The 19,243-nt window shown below is 43.3% G+C and overlaps 2 protein-coding genes across 2 annotated transcripts in view; both read right to left on the reverse strand.

Moving 5' to 3' along the window:
* The window catches only part of LOC109900662 (dermatan-sulfate epimerase-like), a 32,512-nt gene extending 27,616 nt beyond the window's left edge, over positions 1 to 4,896 (reverse strand). Inside the window, exons 1-2 of the mRNA XM_020496392.2 lie at positions 4,691 to 4,896; positions 1,046 to 1,517 (exon numbers count right to left, since the gene is read on the reverse strand). Of these exons, the coding sequence (XP_020351981.2) occupies positions 1,046 to 1,473 (428 nt within the window). The 5' untranslated portion in view covers positions 1,474 to 1,517; positions 4,691 to 4,896. The remainder of the gene's footprint in view (positions 1 to 1,045; positions 1,518 to 4,690) is intronic.
* A 213-nt stretch (positions 4,897 to 5,109) lies between these two features.
* LOC109900664 (5'-nucleotidase domain-containing protein 1-like) overlaps positions 5,110 to 19,243 on the reverse strand; it is a 71,259-nt gene continuing 57,125 nt past the window's right edge. The window contains exons 9-12 of the mRNA XM_020496394.2: positions 18,372 to 18,493; positions 13,954 to 14,127; positions 6,832 to 7,000; positions 5,110 to 6,530 (exon numbers count right to left, since the gene is read on the reverse strand). Of these exons, the coding sequence (XP_020351983.1) occupies positions 6,415 to 6,530; positions 6,832 to 7,000; positions 13,954 to 14,127; positions 18,372 to 18,493 (581 nt within the window). The 3' untranslated portion in view covers positions 5,110 to 6,414. The remainder of the gene's footprint in view (positions 6,531 to 6,831; positions 7,001 to 13,953; positions 14,128 to 18,371; positions 18,494 to 19,243) is intronic.

Consider the following 19,243-nt stretch of genomic DNA (forward strand, 5'->3'; position numbering starts at 1 on the left):
CTACTCAGTAACTGTTCCCACAGGGGTTGAATTTGAGTATCTACTCAGTAACTGTTCCCACAGGGGTTGACTTTGAGTATTTATGGTACACAGTAACTGTTCCCACAGGGGTTGAATTTGAGTATTTACGGTACACAGTAACTGTTCCCACAGGGGTTGAATTTGAGTATTTACGGTACACAGTAACTGTTCCCACAGGGGTTGAATTTGAGTATTTACGGTACACAGTAACTGTTCCCACAGGGGTTGAATTTGAGTATTTACGGTACACAGTAACTGTTCCCACAGGGGTTGAATTTGAGTATTTACGGTACACAGTAACTGTTCCCACAGGGGTTATATTTGAGTATTTACGGTACACAGTAACTGTTCCCACAGGGGCTGAATTTGAGTATCTACGGTACACAGTAACTGTTCCCACAGGGGCTGAATTTGAGTATCTACTCAGTAACTGTTCCCACAGGGGTTGAATTTGAGTATCTACTCAGTAACTGTTCCCACAGGGGTTGAATTTGAGTATTTATGGTACACAGTAACTGTTCCCACAGGGGTTGAATTTGAGTATTTACGGTACACAGTAACTGTTCCCACAGGGGTTGAATTTGAGTATTTACGGTACACAGTAACTGTTCCCACAGGGGTTGAATTTGAGTATTTACGGTACACAGTAACTGTTCCCACAGGGGTTATATTTGAGTATCTACGGTACACAGTAACTGTTCCCACAGGGGTTGAATTTGAGTATTTACGGTACACAGTAACTGTTCCCACAGGGGTTGAATTTGAGTATTTACGGTACACAGTAACTGTTCCCACAGGGGCTGAATTTGAGTAACTACGGTACACAGTAACTGTTCCCACAGGGGTTGAATTTGAGTAACTACTCAGAAACTGTTTCCACAGATTGTATCTCATATTTCTTGTCCCTATAAGTAGGGATGACGTTCACAGACAATTGATTGCATTTAGATGTGCTTTCTGCAGCAATATCTCGGATAAGAAGATGTACACAAAAATATGGGAAAAACCAAGATAGAAAATATACCAACTAGGCTGAGCTGCCATCCTCTCCATGTAATCCTTGGCCAGGTCAAGGGCCCCAGCCCTGTGTGGGTAGAGCAGACAGAACATAGACAACACTCCCAGGTTGTTTCCATACACCTCGTTCCAGCGGGCGCTGAACTCGGCCGGGCTCCAGGGGGGCAGGTATTCCTCAGGGTGCTCCAGCATGGCCTCCCCCGCATCGCGGATCCTTGCAGCCATCTCCCGGTGAGTCCCAGCCGCTGCCGCCTGCAACTCCTCCACCTCACCCTGGCTGAAAAACAGCATGGGGTGTCCATCGTAGTTCCCTCCCATGAAGGGTATCCCTCCAGTGGGGTCCGTCTCCTCTCCCACCCCCACCACCGGGGACACCAGGGGCCACAGTAGACTTATGAAGAACGCTGTGGGGGCCCCTCTGGTGTAGGACCTCATCCTCACATCAGAGAGGGCGCCGTGGCATTTCCAACAGAGCTCAGCTGAGGAGGAAAGGAAAGGGGAGAGGAAAATACTTTGAGAAAGCTAGCCAGCCATATTCTCTCTCTCGACTACCCAGCTTTTTCATACAAAGGGTGCATTCCTTGAATAATTGGATACAGCTGTATTCCTGATCATTCTGGCTATCCTCTACTGTTCTGAAAGGTTATTAAACACTACAAAACCATAGGACTTGCTGTAGACTGTCACAATTGAAAGGAAAGCTGAGCTCTCTGTTGTAAAAATGCAACTCTTATCTTTATGATTAATCATAACAGACCCCCCCCCTCCTCCCCCATATGTGTATCTTGAGAAGAGGTAGCAGTAATGTGTAAAGTGTGCTATGACATCTGTGTGTTCATTGCTATGATTCCTGGGGCCTAGTTCATTCTTGTATTGACAGTATCTCAGGCAGGTCTAGCCATGTACACCCACATAGTCAGACACGTTGTCCTCAACACTCTAAAGGTCATAGAGTCCCTGATTGGTATTCTTATTTATCAGTTCTACTGGTTTGACTTCACCGATGAGTAAGATGACATAGATACATTTGACACTATGGTAGTGCTAGTCTTCTCTTCTCAGGAACATGGACGTACATTCCAGGACCTTACTCTTGGCACTTGTCTAACAGAAAACCATTTGGTGGTGATTTGATGGTTGTCTAGAGAGTCTAGACTCTGGGCAGTTCCATTGGCATGAGTTGTCTGTTGTGTATTATGCTACACTATTTAGTGTTACCTAGCAGTGTTCTGTTCGAGACCACCTTAAGCGAGACTAATTCAAGACCAAGACTGGTGCGAATTGAGTCTGAGTCTGAGTCAAGACCAAGACCAGAGGGGGGGGGGGGCAAGACCGAGTCAAGACCAAGACCGGGAGGGGGACGAGAGGTTTGAGATTGAGTCAAGACCAAGACCAGAAAAATGTGAGTCCAATTCAAGACCATGACTGTAATTTTGTAAAATCGTCACCATGACAAGAGTTCAACATGTCCAGTAGAACATATGGATTCTTTAGACAGAGAAAGGCTAAGGATGTATAAAATAATACAAATAATAATTGTTATATTATTTTCAATGATGTTCTGATTAAATCTATTCAGTTTTTGTTAGAAAGGAAAGGGGTATAAGACTGAGAAAAAAAAAGATCCAATCAGGATTTTTCTATGGTGGTCTCTGGGGAGATAAATCAACCATTGGCTAGGCCATCAGAAGCTTGATAGAAGGCATCTGACATTCAATTGTATTAGGGCAATGTTTTTGAGTGACATTGGAATCAACCAATCACATTGACTTGTAATGGGTTGGACCGTTTTTACAAAATGCATGGAAACTTATGCCTTCTCGAAGGCCAACAGGTCCCTGTACAATAGCGAGCAACGGTTTAACTACCTAGCTTTTGTTGTAGGCTAGTTTGCAGTGGCTGCAGCAGGTGTTATCGAAGAGGATGTTGTTGCTAATTTGTTAGCGTCTCCCTTTTAAACAATAACTTTCAACAAGAAGTTAAGTTTCAAATGATCATCATCAGGTAAGTGGAACTGTGCTTTTTATTGCAGTTTGCATGCTGTTGCTAGCCATCTCTTTTAAAATAACTTCAACTACATGACCAAAAGTATGTGGACACTTGCTCATCGAATATCTCATTCCAAAATCATGGGCATCAACATGGAGTTGGTCCCCCGTTTGTTGCTATAACAGCCTCCACTCTTCTGTGAACGCTTTCCACTAGATGTTAGAGCGTTGGACTAGTAACCGGAAGGTTGCAAGTTCAAACCCCCGAGCTGACAAGGTACAAATCTGTCGTTCTGCCCCTGAACAGGCAGTTAACCCACTGTTCCTAGGCCGTCATTGAAAATAAGAATTTGTTCTTAACTGACTTGCCTAGTTAAATAAAGGTAAAATAAAAAAATTGCTGCGGGGACATGCTTCCATTCAGACACAAGTTACAGTAGGTCGGGGACTGATGTTTGGCTCGCAGTCGTTCCAATTTATCCCAAAGGTGTTCGATGGGGTTAAGGTCTGAGCTCTGTGCAGGACAGTCAAGTTCTTCCACACTGATCTCGACAAACCATTTCTGTATGGACCTCACTTTATGGACCGGGGCATTGGCATGAAATAGGAAAGGGCCTTCCCCTAACTGTTGCCACAAAGTTTAAAACACAGAATCGTCTAGAATGTCATTCTAAGTGTTAAGATTTCCCTTCGCTGGAACTAAGGGGCCTAGCAACAAACCATGAAAAACAGCCCCAGACCATTAATCCTCTTCAGCCAAGTTTTACAGTTGGCACTATGCATTTGAGCAGGTAGCGTTCTCTTTCACAAAGCTCTCAACAAACAGTTATTGTGCTGAAGTTACTTCCAGAGGCAGTTTGGGACTCGGTAGTGAGTGTTGCAGACGATTTTTATGTGCTACACGCTTCAGCAATTTCGATCTGTGAGCTTGTGTGGCCTACCACTTAGTGGCTGTGCCGTTGGTGCTCCTAGAGGTTTCCACCTCACAATAACAGCCCTTACAGTTGACAGAGGCAGCTCTAGCAGGGCAGAAATTTGATGAACTGACTTGTTGTAATTACTGTAGAATAATGTGCCAATAATGTATTTTGGAAAGTATTCTATACTGCTCCATCACTAGAAAGTAATACAACAAACCCTAAACTCGTGGTTATATTTACAATGGCAATATCTTTCTTTACCTGGCTGCTCTCACCTCCCTTACCTTGGATAGCCACTTTCAGGCCGCCAGCGTCTTAACAAACTTGATACTCATATTAAAAGACACCTTTGCCAAAGTGTCCCAGCTTTTTCATATTAGTAGTTTTCATAGGACATATAATTTTATATTTTAATACCTATACACACATCTGAGAACATTTGGTAGGCTATCGAATGTCATCAATCGAGTACTATCCTTGTATGTGACTTTTGTCATCAGTGTCATATTTAAGAAAACTATTGAGTTCATTATTTCGTTTTTATATGTACATCTACTTAAATAAATAGTACTTTTCTTAAGTTTAATTATTATTCCCACATTGGAAAAACGTTACACCTACTAGTACCACACCACATAACCTCAAAATAGGCTAACGCGCAGATTGCGCACTGAAATTGACATTTTCCGATCAGTGAAGCCTTGGTGTAAAGACAAAATGGTACACTGATTAAGATAAGCCTACCTGTCAAAACCAGTTGTTGTAAAATTGTAGTCCAGATTTGATACTCCTACCAGTCACTTCATAATAGAATCCCCGCGACATTCATCGATGCGTTGAATCTTTCAAGTGGTGAAAAAAAGTTACCATTCTGCGTAAGGGGAGAAATTGCTGTTTTGCAGAGAACGTCATAAACTCTGTTGTATGAGGGGCAGTATGGGTAAGTGCCTGGAGAAGTGGGACGTGGGAGGGAGACCGAAAGTAATGATTGTACACACAAATAACCAGGTAGGCAGAACAGATTTATAGAATTGAAGGCAGGCAGCCAATAGTTTCAAATAGGTTTGAAACAGTCTATTCCAATTTGGTCATGATCTCTGACTGACACATTTTCAGAAATGTTTTATTTTTACTGTCAAGAAAACACACAAAGTACCAGAAAAGGCAGTGTAACAAAATTGTAGAACATTTTTATTTATTTCATAGACAGTACATTAAACACTTTCCCTGTATCTTCTCTAGAACACAAGAGCACTAATGAATTGAACATAAGGCAAATGGGCTTATAAAAGTTTGCAAATCACATGAAAAAAAGTAAATGGATCACTAAAGCTGCATTGTGTTTAACGCCAACACATACATTTATAACATAAATAATAACCCACTTTGGCTTCCCAATTAAAGTCTCCTGTCCTCTCTTATCAACTAATACAGTACTTACTATCAAAATACTCTTAAAAGCATATTCAGACTTTGTTTCTTATCAATATAATACAACTAGTCTATATGCAGTCCACCAACACATGTAACCATTCAGGAGTCGGTTAAAGCATATATTCAAATTGGTACTGCATATGAAGCCTAAGTATTCCACACTTTTACAGTCACCCCAACAGCACTATAGTTGACTGCTGCACCAAGATAATACATAGAGTACACAGAGCATAGTATTAACCACCCAGTATTACAGTTTTCCTTTATTATTAAATATTTTTCCACAGAAAGGTAACACCAAGGACAGATTGTGCCATTTCTTCAAGAACAATGCTCTTACACACCGTACACAAAATCAATACAGGGGAAAAGCTTGACCTTAAGGGCATCTAAATGTACTGTTATTCAAATGCATACAGCGAAACAAAACCAAAATGTCTGTTTATTATGTATTATACACACACTAATACCAGGCATAATGGATTATTCTGAATTTCTCTCGGGAGACAAACACTGCTGGGACTGTTCAACGTTGCATTTCAGATCAGATTTGAGATAAGGACACAAAAACAAAATGTAGGACATTATTTGTGGGGCTTGAAAGGTTTGTTACTACACTAAAGAGTTATTAACTTACATTGAATGATGCACTTACAGTATAGGGGGTTCAACTGGAACACCAATACCTATCTATCTACATAAAAAAAAAAATAGTGGTCTTCACATAAAACAATATGAATGTGCTTTAATCAGCACTGTATGCTGACAGATACCTACACAATTGGCAAGTCACATTTTCCACACACACGTACAATAATCCACGTACAGAACAACGTTCAAATGTAGCCAAGTTACTTACAGAGCGATACTGTGCTTTTACATTCCCATGGTTTCTATCAATGTGAGCGTGATTTCCTGTGCTCTAGGGATGATTGGCGTGGTTCAGGTGTGGAACTACAGGTGAGATGGAGGCACATTCCTCCCCATTAGGCTGAGGAGGTTGAGGGGGGGGCGACTCTGGGAAGAAGGACTCTTTAAGACGACTGACTCTGGCATTTCTTCAGCAGGGAATCTGGAGGTCTGGGGTAGTAGCCGGTGGTGCAGGGTTTGTTGGGAGAGAACCTGGCGAACTTGTAGTCCAGAGGGAGATCTAAGGAGGGTTGAAATAAATGTATGAATAATATGATGTCACATCAACCAGTTTGGCCTGCTTAGCTGAGACAGTAACCCCCAAAGCTTTGCTAAAACCAACCTTCACAAAAAGGAACAGAACATTTTCCAGGGACACTTCTCAACAAGAATAAGGAACAAGTAGTAGAGGAAATCTGGGGTCAAATGCCTCTTCAAACGAACAAAGCACGCCTCTCTCAAGACAAGACGCTACAGTAGTTAGGTAGGCCATTACGCAATACAAGAGTCAGTGAGCCCCCATAGCCCTCTCCTCCCTGTACCTGCAATAGACTCCACACTGGGGATGGCCATTGTGCTGTATTTGTGGATGCTATGGCAGCACCAGGTGAGTTTCTGGCTCTCCTCATCCCCTCCAGGAGTCTTGTGTGTGTCCACAAAGTAGGATCCCCACTGTTCGGATGGAGCAGAGGGCGCCTTCATGCCCTGGTCCTGAAAGCACATCACACGTGCTAATGAGGGAGTGATTCTCTGACCAGACAGAGGGAAGTAATCCTGCTAGTAGGGAAATTCATGAGTAATGATGGATCCACTTTTTTAACAGGAATTTCAAAATTAAAAGCAGTGTGGAGTTAGTCTAAAGTTTTCATGTCACCTGCACAAGTAGGGAAAATGCCTTTCTTGCCAGCTCTAAACCCAACAATGCAGTAATCAATAACAATGTAATACTACAAATAACAAGGTAGAACAGGAACACATACGAAATGAAAATAAGAAGAAAACGACAAAGTAAGAAGTTATATACAGGGCCAGTTCCAATACTGTATTTACAATGTGCAGGAATACTGGAGTGATAGAGTTAGATACTGCATGTACCTTACTGTATGTATGTACTGTAAGGTGACTAGGCATCAGGAGATATGATAAACAGAGCAGCGGTGTATATTATGATTGTATGTGAGTGGGTGTGGTGTACAGTCAGTATAAATGCATGTGTGTGTGAGCGAATGATGAAGTGACTGTGTGTGTAGGAATAAAAAATAAAATACAAGGTTCAACTCAGATAGTTTACAAAATGGCTATGGCTTGGGGATAGAAGCTGTTCATGAACCCGCTGGTGTCAAACTTGATGCACCACTTTGGTTTCAGAGAAATTAAATCAAATTTTATATGTTACATGCGCCGAATACAACAGGTATATATAGACCTTACCGTGAAATGCTTACTTACAAGCCCTTAAACTTCTTGATGCACCCATCCCGTTAGCGGGATCATTTTCATCAACCACCACTGAATTGCAGAGCGCCAAATTCAAATTAAATTACAAAAAATATTTCATTTTCATGAAATCACAAGTGCAATATAGCAAAACACAGCTTAGCTTGTTGTTAATCCACCTGGCGTGTCAGATTTCAATAAAGATTTTCGGCGAAATTACATACCAAGCGTTTATGTAAGCACATCTCTCTCAGTAGACTAAATATTACAAACAGCTAGCAGCCAAGTAGATTGGTCACGAAAGTCAGAAAAGCAATAAATTAAATCTCTTACCTTTGATGATCTTCGGATGTTTGCACTCACGAGACTCCCAGTTACACAATAAATGTTCCTTTTGTTCCACAAAGATTATTTTTATATCCAAAATACCTCCATTTGGTTGGCGCATTATGTTGAGAAATCCACAGGCTCGAGCGGTCACGACATCGCAGACAAATTCCAAATAGTATCCATAATTTCAAACGTTTTTTTATAATCAACCCTCAGGTTGTTTTTACAATATATAATCGATAATATATCAACCGGGAATGTAGCTTTTTCAATAGTAGAGAGAGAGAAAATGGCTGCACCAAGCTGTTGCGCATACAAAACGCTGCTGGCACCCAGCCATACAATGACACGAGGTGACCTTTCTCGTCCATTTAAAAAAAATAAAAGCCTGAAACTATGTCTAAAGGCTGGTCACACCATGGGGAAGCCATAGGAAAAGGAATCGGGTTGATATCCCTTTAAATGGAGCGAAGGCAGGCTATGGAACATGGAGCTTTCAAAATAGAAGCCACTTCCTAGTTTGATTTTCCTCAGGTTTTCGCCTGCAATATCAGTTCTGTTATATACTCACAGACAATATTTTGACAGTTCTGGAAACTTTAGAGTGTTTTCTATCCTAATCTGACTGAATTATATGCATATTCGAGATTCTGAGCCTGAGAAATAGGCAGTTTAATTTGGGTATGTTTTTCATCCAAACATCAAAATACTGCCCCCTACACTCAAGAGGTTTTAACCAACAACACAGTTCAAGAAATGGAGTTAAGAAAATATTTACTAAATAAACTAAAGTTTAAAAAAATACAATAAAAAATGATATAACAATAATGAAGGTATGAAGGGACAGGTTAGTCGAGGTAATTTGTACATTTAGGTAGGGGTAAAGTGACTATGCATAGATAATAAACAGCGAGTAGCAGCAGTGTGAAAGCAAGGTTTGGGTGGGGCAGCAATGTAAATAGTCCGGGAGGCCATTTGATTAATTGTCCACCAGTCTTATGGCTTGGGGGTAAAAGCTGTTAAAGAACCTTTTGGAACTGGACCTGGCGCTCCGGTACCACTTGCCGTGCGGTAGCAGAGGGAACAGTCTTTAACTTGGGTGACTGAAGTCTTTGACAATTTTTAGAACTGGCCCAGTACGCACTACCTTCTGTAGCGCCTTATGGTCAGATGCCGAGCAGTTGCCACACCAGGCGGTGATGCAACCGATCAGGATGTTCTCGATGGTGCAGCTGTAAAAAGAATTGAGGACCTGGGGGCCCATGCCAAATCTTTTCAGTCTCCTGAGGGGGAAAAGTTGTTGTCGTGCCCTCTTCACAACTGTCTTGGTGTGTTTGGACCATGATAGTTTGTGAGATGTGGACACCAAGGAACTTGAAACTCTCGACCCGCTCCACTACAGCCCCATCAATGTTAATGGGGGCCTGTTTGGCTCTCCTTTTCCTGTAGTCCACGATCAGCTTATTTGTCTTGCTCATATTGAGGGAGAGGTTGTTGTCCTGGCACCACACTGCCAGGTCTCTGAGCTCCTCCCTATAGGCTGTCTCATCGTTGTGTCGTCAGCAAACTTAATGATGGTGTTGGAGTCGTGTTTGGCCACGCAGTCATGGGTGAACTGGGGCACAGGGACTATGGTGATCTGTTTAAAACATGTAGGTATTACATAATTGGTCAGGGAGAAGTTGAAAATGTCAGTGAAGACACTGGCCAGTTGGTCCGCATATGCTTTGAGTCCACGTCCTGATAATCCGTCTGTTGGCCAATAATATTGAGGGTAGTGGTGGTTTACATACTCGCCGGCGAATTCTCACAAGGCACCCCACCCTTCTCCCCCTTTTTCTCCGTCTTTTCTTCACGTGGATGACAGGGATTTGGGCCTGGTCTTGAGAGAGCAGTATATCCTTTGCGTTTGACTCATTAAAGAAAAAATCGTCAGGTTTGATATGAGTAATCGCAGTTCTTATGTCAAGGTCTTTTTGGTCATAAGAGACTGTAGCAGCAACATTATGTACAAAATCAGTTACAAACAATGTGAAAAGACTAACAAAATAGCACAGTTGCTTAGGAGCCTGTAAAACAGCAGCCATCCCCTCTGGCACCATTATTACACCCCCCCCCCTTACTCATCCTTATCAGTGCCATTTGTCGGTCCAACATGTTCATCTCTATAAAGTGCTGAAAGGCAGAACATGCCTTAAAAACAGGATGTGGTTAACAAGTACGGACTGATAACAGATCAAACTAGAGGTAGCAGAAGACACATCTCTTACAGATACAGTTGAAGTCGAAAGTTTACATACACTTAGGTTGGAGTCATTAAAACTAGTTTTTCAACCACTCCACAAATTTCTTGTTAACACACTAGTTTTGGCAAGTCGGTTAGGACATCTACTTTGTGCATGACACAAGTAATTTTTCCAACAATTGTTTACAGACAGATTATTTCACTGTATCACAATTCCAGGGGGTCAGAAGTTTACATACACTAAGTTGACTGTGCCTTCAAACAGCTTGGAAAATTCCAGAAAATGACATGGCTTTAGAAGCTTCTGGTAGGCTAATTGACATCATTTGAGTCAATTGGAGGTTTACCTGTGGATGTATTTCAAGGCCTACTTTAAACTCAGTGCCTATTTGCTTGACATCATGGGAAAATCAAAAGAAATCAGCCAAAAATTGTAGACCTCCACAAGTCTGGTTTATCTCTGGGAGCAATCTACAAACGCCTGAAGGTACCACGTTCATCTGTACAAACAATAGTACGCAAGTATAAACACCATGGGACCACACAGCAGTGAAACTGCTCAGGAAGGAGACGCATTCTGTCTTCTAGAGATGAATGTACTTTGGTGCGAAAAGTGAAAATCAATCCCAGAACAACAGCAAAGGACCTTGTGAAGATGCTGGAGGAAACAGGTACAAAAGTATCTATATCCACAGTAAAACGAGTCCTATATTGACATAACCTGAAAGGCCGCTCAGCAAGGAAGAAGCCACTGCACCAAAACCGCAATAAAAAAATCCAGACTACGGTTTGCAACTGCACATGGGGACAAAGATCGTACTTTTTGGAGAAATGTCCTCTGGTCTGAATAAACACAAATAGAACTGTTTGGCAATAATGACCATCATTATACTTTGAGGAAAAAGGGGAATGCTTGTAAGCCGAAGAACACCATCCCAACCGTGAAGCACTGGCGTGGCAGCATCATGTTGTGGGGGTGCTTTGCTGCAGGAGGGACTGGTGCACTTCACAAAATAGATGGCATCATGAGGGAGATAAAGTATGTGAATATATTGAAGCAACATCTCAAGACATCAGTCAGGAAGTTAAAACTTGATCGCAAATGGGTATTCCAAATGGACAATGACCGCAAGCATGCCTCCAAAGTTGGGGCAAAATGGCTTAAGGACAACAAAGTCAAGGTATTGGAGTGGCCATCACAAAGCCCTGACCTCAATCCCATAGAAAATTTGTGGGCAGAACTGAAAAAGCATATGCGAGCAAGGAGGCCTACAAACCTGACTCAGTTACACCAGCTCTGTCAGGGGGAAGGGGCCAAAATTCACCCAACTTATTGTGGGAAGCTTGTGGAAGGCTACCCGAAACGTCTGACCCAAGTTAAAACATTTAAAGGCAATGCTACCAAATACTAATTAAGTGTATGTACAATTCTGACCCACTGGGAATGTGATGAAAGAAGGGAATTTTTACTTTAAACTTTCGACTTCAACTGTACTCCACTGTAATCATATAGGCAGGTTACCTTCGCTTTTTTGGGCACAGGGACTATGGTGGTCTGTTTAAAACATGTAGGTATTACATAATTGGTCAGGGAGAGGTTGAAAATGTCAGTGAAGACACTGGCCAGTTGGTCCGCATATGCTTTGAGTCCACGTCCTGATAATCCGTCTGTTGGCCAATAATATGGAGGGTAGTGGTGGTTTACCTAATCGCCAGGGAATTCTCACAAGGCACCCCGCCCTTCTCTTTTCTTCACGCGGAGGACAGTGATTTGGGCCTCGTCTTGAGAGAGAGAGAGCAGTATATCCTTTGCATCCGATTCATTAAAGAAAAAATCTTCGTCCAGTTTGGTGTGAGTAATCGCTGTTCTGATGTCCAGAAGGTCTTTTTGGTGATAAGAGACTGTAACAGCAACATTATGTACAAAATCAGTTACAAACCATGTGAAAAAACTAACAAAATAGCACAGTTGCTTAGGAGCCTGTAAAACAGCAGCCATCCCCTCTGGCACCATTATTATCCCCCACCCCCTTCTTACTCATCCTTATCAGCGCCATTTGTCGGTCCAACATGTTAATCTCTAAAAAGTGCTGAAAGGCAGAACATGCCTTAAAAACAGGATGTGGTTAACAAGTACGGACTGATTACAGATCAAACTAGAGGTAGCAGAAGACATGTATGCATCTAAATTACTCAACTCTTGAAGATACTTCCTTGAAATGTGATTCAGTTCACCTGGGAGAAAGGGCATTGCATCAAATAAAAAAAACCTGTTGCTACTTTGTCCCTCTCTTGGTGAAAAGTATGATGGAAGACATTCTTCTGAATTACGCTTTTTGACTTCCAACCAGACTTGGAGACGGAGTTGCATGCTGAGAAGATCTGTTTGTTAGAAGTCATTCATAAGATTAAATGAATCCACGATCTTTCATGTTAAAAGAACGTAGATAAAAGATCAGCTCCGAACTCTGAGACATGGAAACATTCTGGCTACTTCTGCACTAACTACTTCTCCCTCTTCTCTACACTGAACCTCATAATATATCATTAGTAAGAGGCAACGCGATGCACAACATTACAAACAGTAGCCTATTCATGTGGAAAGTTCCACCAGATATTGAGGGACAAATTGTAATCAAAAGGAATCTGGGAGAAACATGTCATTCCAGGCAGTTCTCTTAAGAGTGTCTATTAATGTGTTACATACACTCTGGCTGCAGCAGAGCAAAAGAGAGATGGAGACCAACTGGAGCTTCCAGGAATATCTATTAAATGAGGCAAATGGGGAAATACGTTTTAGAAAGGAAAGGCAAGTGGAGAGAGAGAGGCTGGGTGGGAGATTAAAAAAAAAGGAGAGAGAAGTGAGTGGAGGGGTGAGACCGACAGAGAATAAGAGAGGGAGAGATGGGGGTGGAGGGAGAGAGAGAGAAAATGGGGTGGGGGGGAGACAAAGAGAGGGAGAAGGGACAGAGAGAGAGAGACAGAGAGAAGAGGGGGGAGACAAAGAGAGAGGGAGAAGGGAAAAAGAGAGAGAGGTAGAGGTGTGAGTCTAGGCGGAGACAATTTGTCCATCTACAAGGTCCCGTGCTCCAAACGTGGCACAACCTCCCTTCTTCAGAGGAAGGAGTCCTCTATCCTAGTGGTGTTTTGGCCAAACAAGGATGTTCCTCTCATTGCTTCTGGCAACAGATATGCTGACTCATCTAACTGTCTGGAACAAAACATCCTCCATGGCCTGGTCAGTGAGGGAGAGGGCAGCACTGGGTGATATTGCATCCTGGTCGTACGGATTACTTCATAGTTTCCTTCCTAGTAGTACGTCAGCTTCCCTAAAATGTTTATTTTCTGACTTTACTGTACTCACACTAGGCTTACTCTGAGAAATACAGACTCACATAAACTTGTTTTACAGGTTCCTCCTTTAGATGTGAAACTGTAATAATATGAAACCACCACGGTATACCAATGCAATTGCAGAATGTCTTTTGATAATGCTACAAAATGAACACACGCACATTCTCAGACACACATGCTACATTGGGTATATTTTGGCACTGAGCCAATGAACTGGGGGTTGGGAGAATATCTTTTAGGTAGCAGGGGCAAGGTGGGCGAGCACATTAAACGGAAACAACTGCTGGTGTGAACTTACCTCAAACTTTCCCTTCTTCTCCTGAGGCTCCACTTGGGCCTCGTTGGTCTCTGCTGCGTCGCTCCTTGGGACGCCCTCTCCCTCCATTTCCTCCACGATCATCACAGTCTCCCACTTCCCAAACATGCTAGCAGGGAACATGTCCGACCGCATGCTATCCCCAAAGTACACCACCTATAGAGGGTAGGAGACAGGACATAGACAAATAATTATGCCATTATCTGAGCAGCTGCTCTGTAAATTACGTAGACGTTTCACAGAGCAACTACTTCTTTATGTGATTTGTAAAGGTTCAGTTGTAAAGCGCTGATAGAATAGCAATTTGGCTGGATTAGTTTCAAAGGGGGCATTCAGTCATAGTCGAATTCAATAACTCTGACATGTCTTACTGCCCCTAGGGCAAACTAGACCAGACACGATATGGCTGCAAAACTCATCATGTCTCTTTTGTAGTTTTGCTATGGCTGGAAAGAAAACACATTAAGACCGGCTTAGCTGAACAACATACCTAAACTGACTGGCAACCCCTTTCCTGACATTCAAAACCCATTGCAACAAATGTATATAGTTGTGTGCTTTGCAACTCCAATGGAACCTAAGGGTTAAGAAGAGTGTCAGAGGGATTAGAGAACCACTAGGAAAAACAAACAAGAATGCTGACATAATGGAATCAGCTTCAGCACATCACCAAACCCTGACTTCATGATGGGTTATTTTAAGGAGAGAATAAAGGTTATTACACCAGGCCACCGAGGCCAGTGTTCTATAAGGATGATACTATTTTGGTGCTTAAGACACACACTTAAAGAGTCCTTCACACAGCTCTCTGTGTGGAATGCAGAGTGGTGTGTATGTGTTTGTTTTGGAGGCAGGCAGACGACCACTAAGAGAAGGTGGTGAGGGAGGAGTGGAGGGTCTCTAATGTGTTCATGTGGGCTGCTGGACTCACTCCGGAAACCCCCTCCTCTTCTCAGGCCCTTTACAGTGTCTGTGACCAGGTCTTGCAGTTCCAAGCACAAATTAACAGGACAGCCAGCTGGCCAGCCAGGGCCTCGGCTGTGGAGCTGTGAGCTGGGCCTGTGGATCTCTGGAGCTGGGCATAAGGATCAGGTTTTCAGAGAAACTGGCCACAGAGAGCGAGAGAGAGAGCGAGAGAGGGCACTGCTGCGGAGTGCACCAATTGTTTTTCATCTCCCCACTGCAGGCAAAGGCATCAGATCAGTATGATAAATATTTACAGGCCAATTCCAACACAGCGGCAAAACATTATTTGAGAGACTTTCATGTGGCTCTCTAGATGCTAAACACAGTTTCCTAAGGCTGGGACGAATAAAGCAACATCATTCAGGTTTCAACTACAACAAGACTGCTCTTCTGAGGACTCTTTCCCCTGAAGATATAACTTGCTACAGTCTGCAGCTCCCTCCTTCTCCCTAGGGGAAAATTAATGTCAGCCTGACAGCATGGCCTTTCCCCTGGGGAGGAAACAGGGTGACCAGAGCCCATTGTGCTCCACTGTGGGGGGCCTGGCTGGGACAGACAGAGCCTGCATCTCAAATGCCACCTTGTTCCTTATGTAGTGCACTACTTTTGACCACGGACGGACCTTAGGGGTGCCATTTGGGACGCAGACAGACAGAGAGGAGGGAAGGGGAGATCACATATCTGACAGAGGGCCAGGGATGTAAGGACTATATCCATGTTACTTAGTCCCCAATCGGATCATTACAGCAGCTTTGCTCATACATGAAATTGTAACGACACAACAGAACTTTAAAAATGGTTAAATGTGTCTGGAGGGAGAAAAAGGTCTGAGATTCCAGATAGAGAAGTGGGTGGAGTACGCTTACTACAACAAAATGACTCACAGAGGAAAATGAGTGCCATTTGAATCATTGACTCATTGAGTCTGTATGAGCAGGGCAGCTCAGTGTCTAAGCTTTGATCCTCCATGTCGCAGCCAGACCTGTGCTCACTGCTACAGGGGACTGTAATCTGCCCTGAATGCCTCCCATTCAGCCGGCCGGCATTAAGTCCTGTCAGGTGAAAGTGAGGAGAACCCAAAACAGACTGCCTCAGATCACGGTTAGTGCTATCCGGGATGCTCGAGACATCCCTACCCTAAACCCTGCCCGGAACCTTAACCCCTACCCTTAACCATAAACCCCAACCTAACCTTACCATAACCATTTTAAATCTCAACTTCAATGGGGAATGGACATCCCAAGGATCCCAGATAGCAATTACCCCCTGGTCACCCCAGAGGGGCTGCCTTAAAGCTGCCATAAGTGCAGGTTGTGGAGGTTGACACTGCATTCCTCGAGCGCTTTCTCCACGTGGCCCGAGAACAGAGGGGGCATTGAGCACTCCTGGCCGGGTGGGAGGGGTGGGGGAGAGGGAGGGGACGCTGAGGACGTGGATGATGGGCGTCCCTGGGTGCACAAGTCAGTGAGTGGGAGCCTTTCCTTAAAGCTGAGAGAGGGCTCAAAAAGGGGCTCAGAGGGAGAAGAGCTGGCTGCCTGCCTGTCAGAAATCATATGGGCTGTGTACTCTACAGTAAGGGCCTGTTTATCACATACCCTCTCAGCAGGACAGGCAGCTCTCTGAGCTGGCACTCTAGCCCTGTTGACACTTATGCTAAGGTGTGCAGGTGTACACGGCCATGTTTCCCTCTCCTTCACACCGGTACGAATAACCCCGAGCTGATTTATAGAGGACGTCAGATCTCTGTACATCTGCGAGGAATGGAAGCTCAAAGCAAACCTACACTGCTTTGTGGATAAACATTTTGACACAAATCACAGGATAATATGGAAGTGATGTGGTTATTTGGATATATACTGAACAAAAATACAAACACAACATGTAAAGTGTTGGTCATGTTTCATGAGCTGAAATAAAAGATCCCAGAAATGTTCCATATGTGCAAAAAGTTTATTTCTCTCAAATTGTGTGCACAAATTTGTTTACATCCCTGTTAGTGAGCATTTCTCCTTTACCAAGATAATCCATCCACCTGACAGGTATGGCATATCAAGAACTTAATTAAACAGCATGATCATTACACAGGTGCATCGTGTGCTGGGGACAATAAAGGCTCCTCTAAAATGTGCTGTTTTGAAACAACACAATGCCAGAGATGTCTCAGGTTTTGATGGAGCGTGCAATTGGTATGCTGACTGCAATAATGTCCACCAGAGCTGTTGCCAGAACATTTAATGTTCATTTCTCTACCATAAGCCGCCTCCAACATCGTTTTAGAGAATTTGGCAGTATGTCCAACCAGCCTCACAACTGCAGACCACGTGTAAATGAGCCAGTCCAGGACCTCCACATCCGGCTTCTTCACCTGTGGGATTGTTTGGGACCAGCCACCCAACACAACTGATGAAACTGGGTTTGCACAACCAAAGAATTTCTGCACACTACTGTCAGAAACCGTCTCTGGGAAGCTCATCTGCTTGCTCGTCTTCCTCACCAGGGTCTTGACCTGACTGTTCGGCATCGTAACCGTCTTCAGTGGGCAAATGCTCACCTTCGATGGCCACTGGCATGCTGGAGAAGTGTGCTCTTCACGGATGAATCCCGGTTTCAACTGTACCGGACAGATAGTATCGTGTGGGTGAGCGGTTTGCTGATGTCAACGTTGTGAACAGAGTGCCCCATGGTGGCAGTGGGGTTATGGTATGGGCAGGCTTAAGCTAAGGACAACGAACACAATTTTATCAATGGCAATTTGAATGCACAGAGATACCATGACGAGATCCTGAGGCCCATTGTCGTGCCATTCATCCACCGCCATCACCTCATGTTTCAGCATGATAACGCACATCCCCATGTCACAAGGATATGTACACAATTCCTGGAAGCTGAAAATGTCCCAGTTCTTTCACGTTCAGCATACTCACCAGATGTCACCCATTGAGCATGTGTGGGATGCTCTGGATCTACGTGTATGACAGTGTGTTCCAGTTCCCGCCAATATCCAGCAACTTCACACAGCCATTTAAGAGGAGTGGGACAACATTCCACAGGCCACAATCAGCAGCATGATTAATTCTATGCGAAGGAGATGTGTCACACTACATGAGGCAAATTGTGGTCACACCAAATACTGACTGGTTTTCTGATCCCAGCTCCTACCCTTTTTTTAAGGTATCCGTGACCAACAGATACATATCTCTATTCCCAGTCATATGAATCCATAGATTAGGGCCAAATTAATTAATTTAAATTGACTGATTTCCTTATATGAACTTTAATTCAGTAGAATCTTACAAATTGTTACATGTTGCATTTCTATTTTTGCTCAGTGTGTTTATTACACAGCTTGTTAGTTATTTCAAAACATGATCAGTAGAATTTCCTCTTGAAGGATAAGAAAAGATTAAACCAACTAACCAATCTATCAATCTTACCTTGGGCTCAGGATTGCCAGTCATGGTCTTGAGCAGCTGGTGGAGGTGGGGCCAGTTACCTTGAGAGTACCAGCCAGGCTTGTCCAGGGATGGCAGCCCTTCACTCTCCTCCACATCATTCACTACAGCCAGGAAAAAGACAACAACAACCACAAAGTCACCACACAGATCGACTACACCGTTTAGCGACATGAACATACACGACCACACCGCTTAGCACACAACCACAACATCTCTCCACCACATAACTCAACACTGGGCCCACAAGCAAATGTGACACATTTCAGGAAACTAGGCGTATGTCGCGTGTCACTACTTCACAGGAGAGGCATTTGAACGTAAACTTTAAAAAAAAATCTAAACGCATTTTTTGGGGGGCAGAAATGCATTCTGGAATATTTCATGTGCCTTAACAACAAATGTGTATGCCATCTGTAAATATGAATAAAATGGTGAAATTACAAGCCTAGTTGGTTTAGCCACAGAAAAAGGCAGGAACCTTTCCACTAGCTATGATTGGCTGAGATATTGGATGGGTTGGACATGCCGAGAGATTAGTTCGGATTTGTCTACCATGTAGCACACTTCTGTCTATAAGATGAGCTGGTCAGTATGTGTAGGTAATCTTTTCTAACAGAGATTTTTTTAAAGATATAATTTAGAACTGCAAAAGTGTTGTTCTCCACTTTCTGGAGGACCGAGTTTTGAATACAGTGGAATGCCCGGTGGAATTAGAGTACGATTGCTAAGGAGATGGAGAACATTCTGTTGTTTGATTGCAAATATGCAGAGGGAGTTGAAAAAAGAACACACAGAAGGCTGTTGTATAAAACACCTGTATCCAGATTACATCTTCAAACTAAGGGGAACCA

The sequence above is a fragment of the Oncorhynchus kisutch genome, linkage group LG12 (genome assembly GCF_002021735.2).
Source record: "Oncorhynchus kisutch isolate 150728-3 linkage group LG12, Okis_V2, whole genome shotgun sequence".
Classification (NCBI taxonomy): domain Eukaryota; kingdom Metazoa; phylum Chordata; class Actinopteri; order Salmoniformes; family Salmonidae; genus Oncorhynchus; species Oncorhynchus kisutch.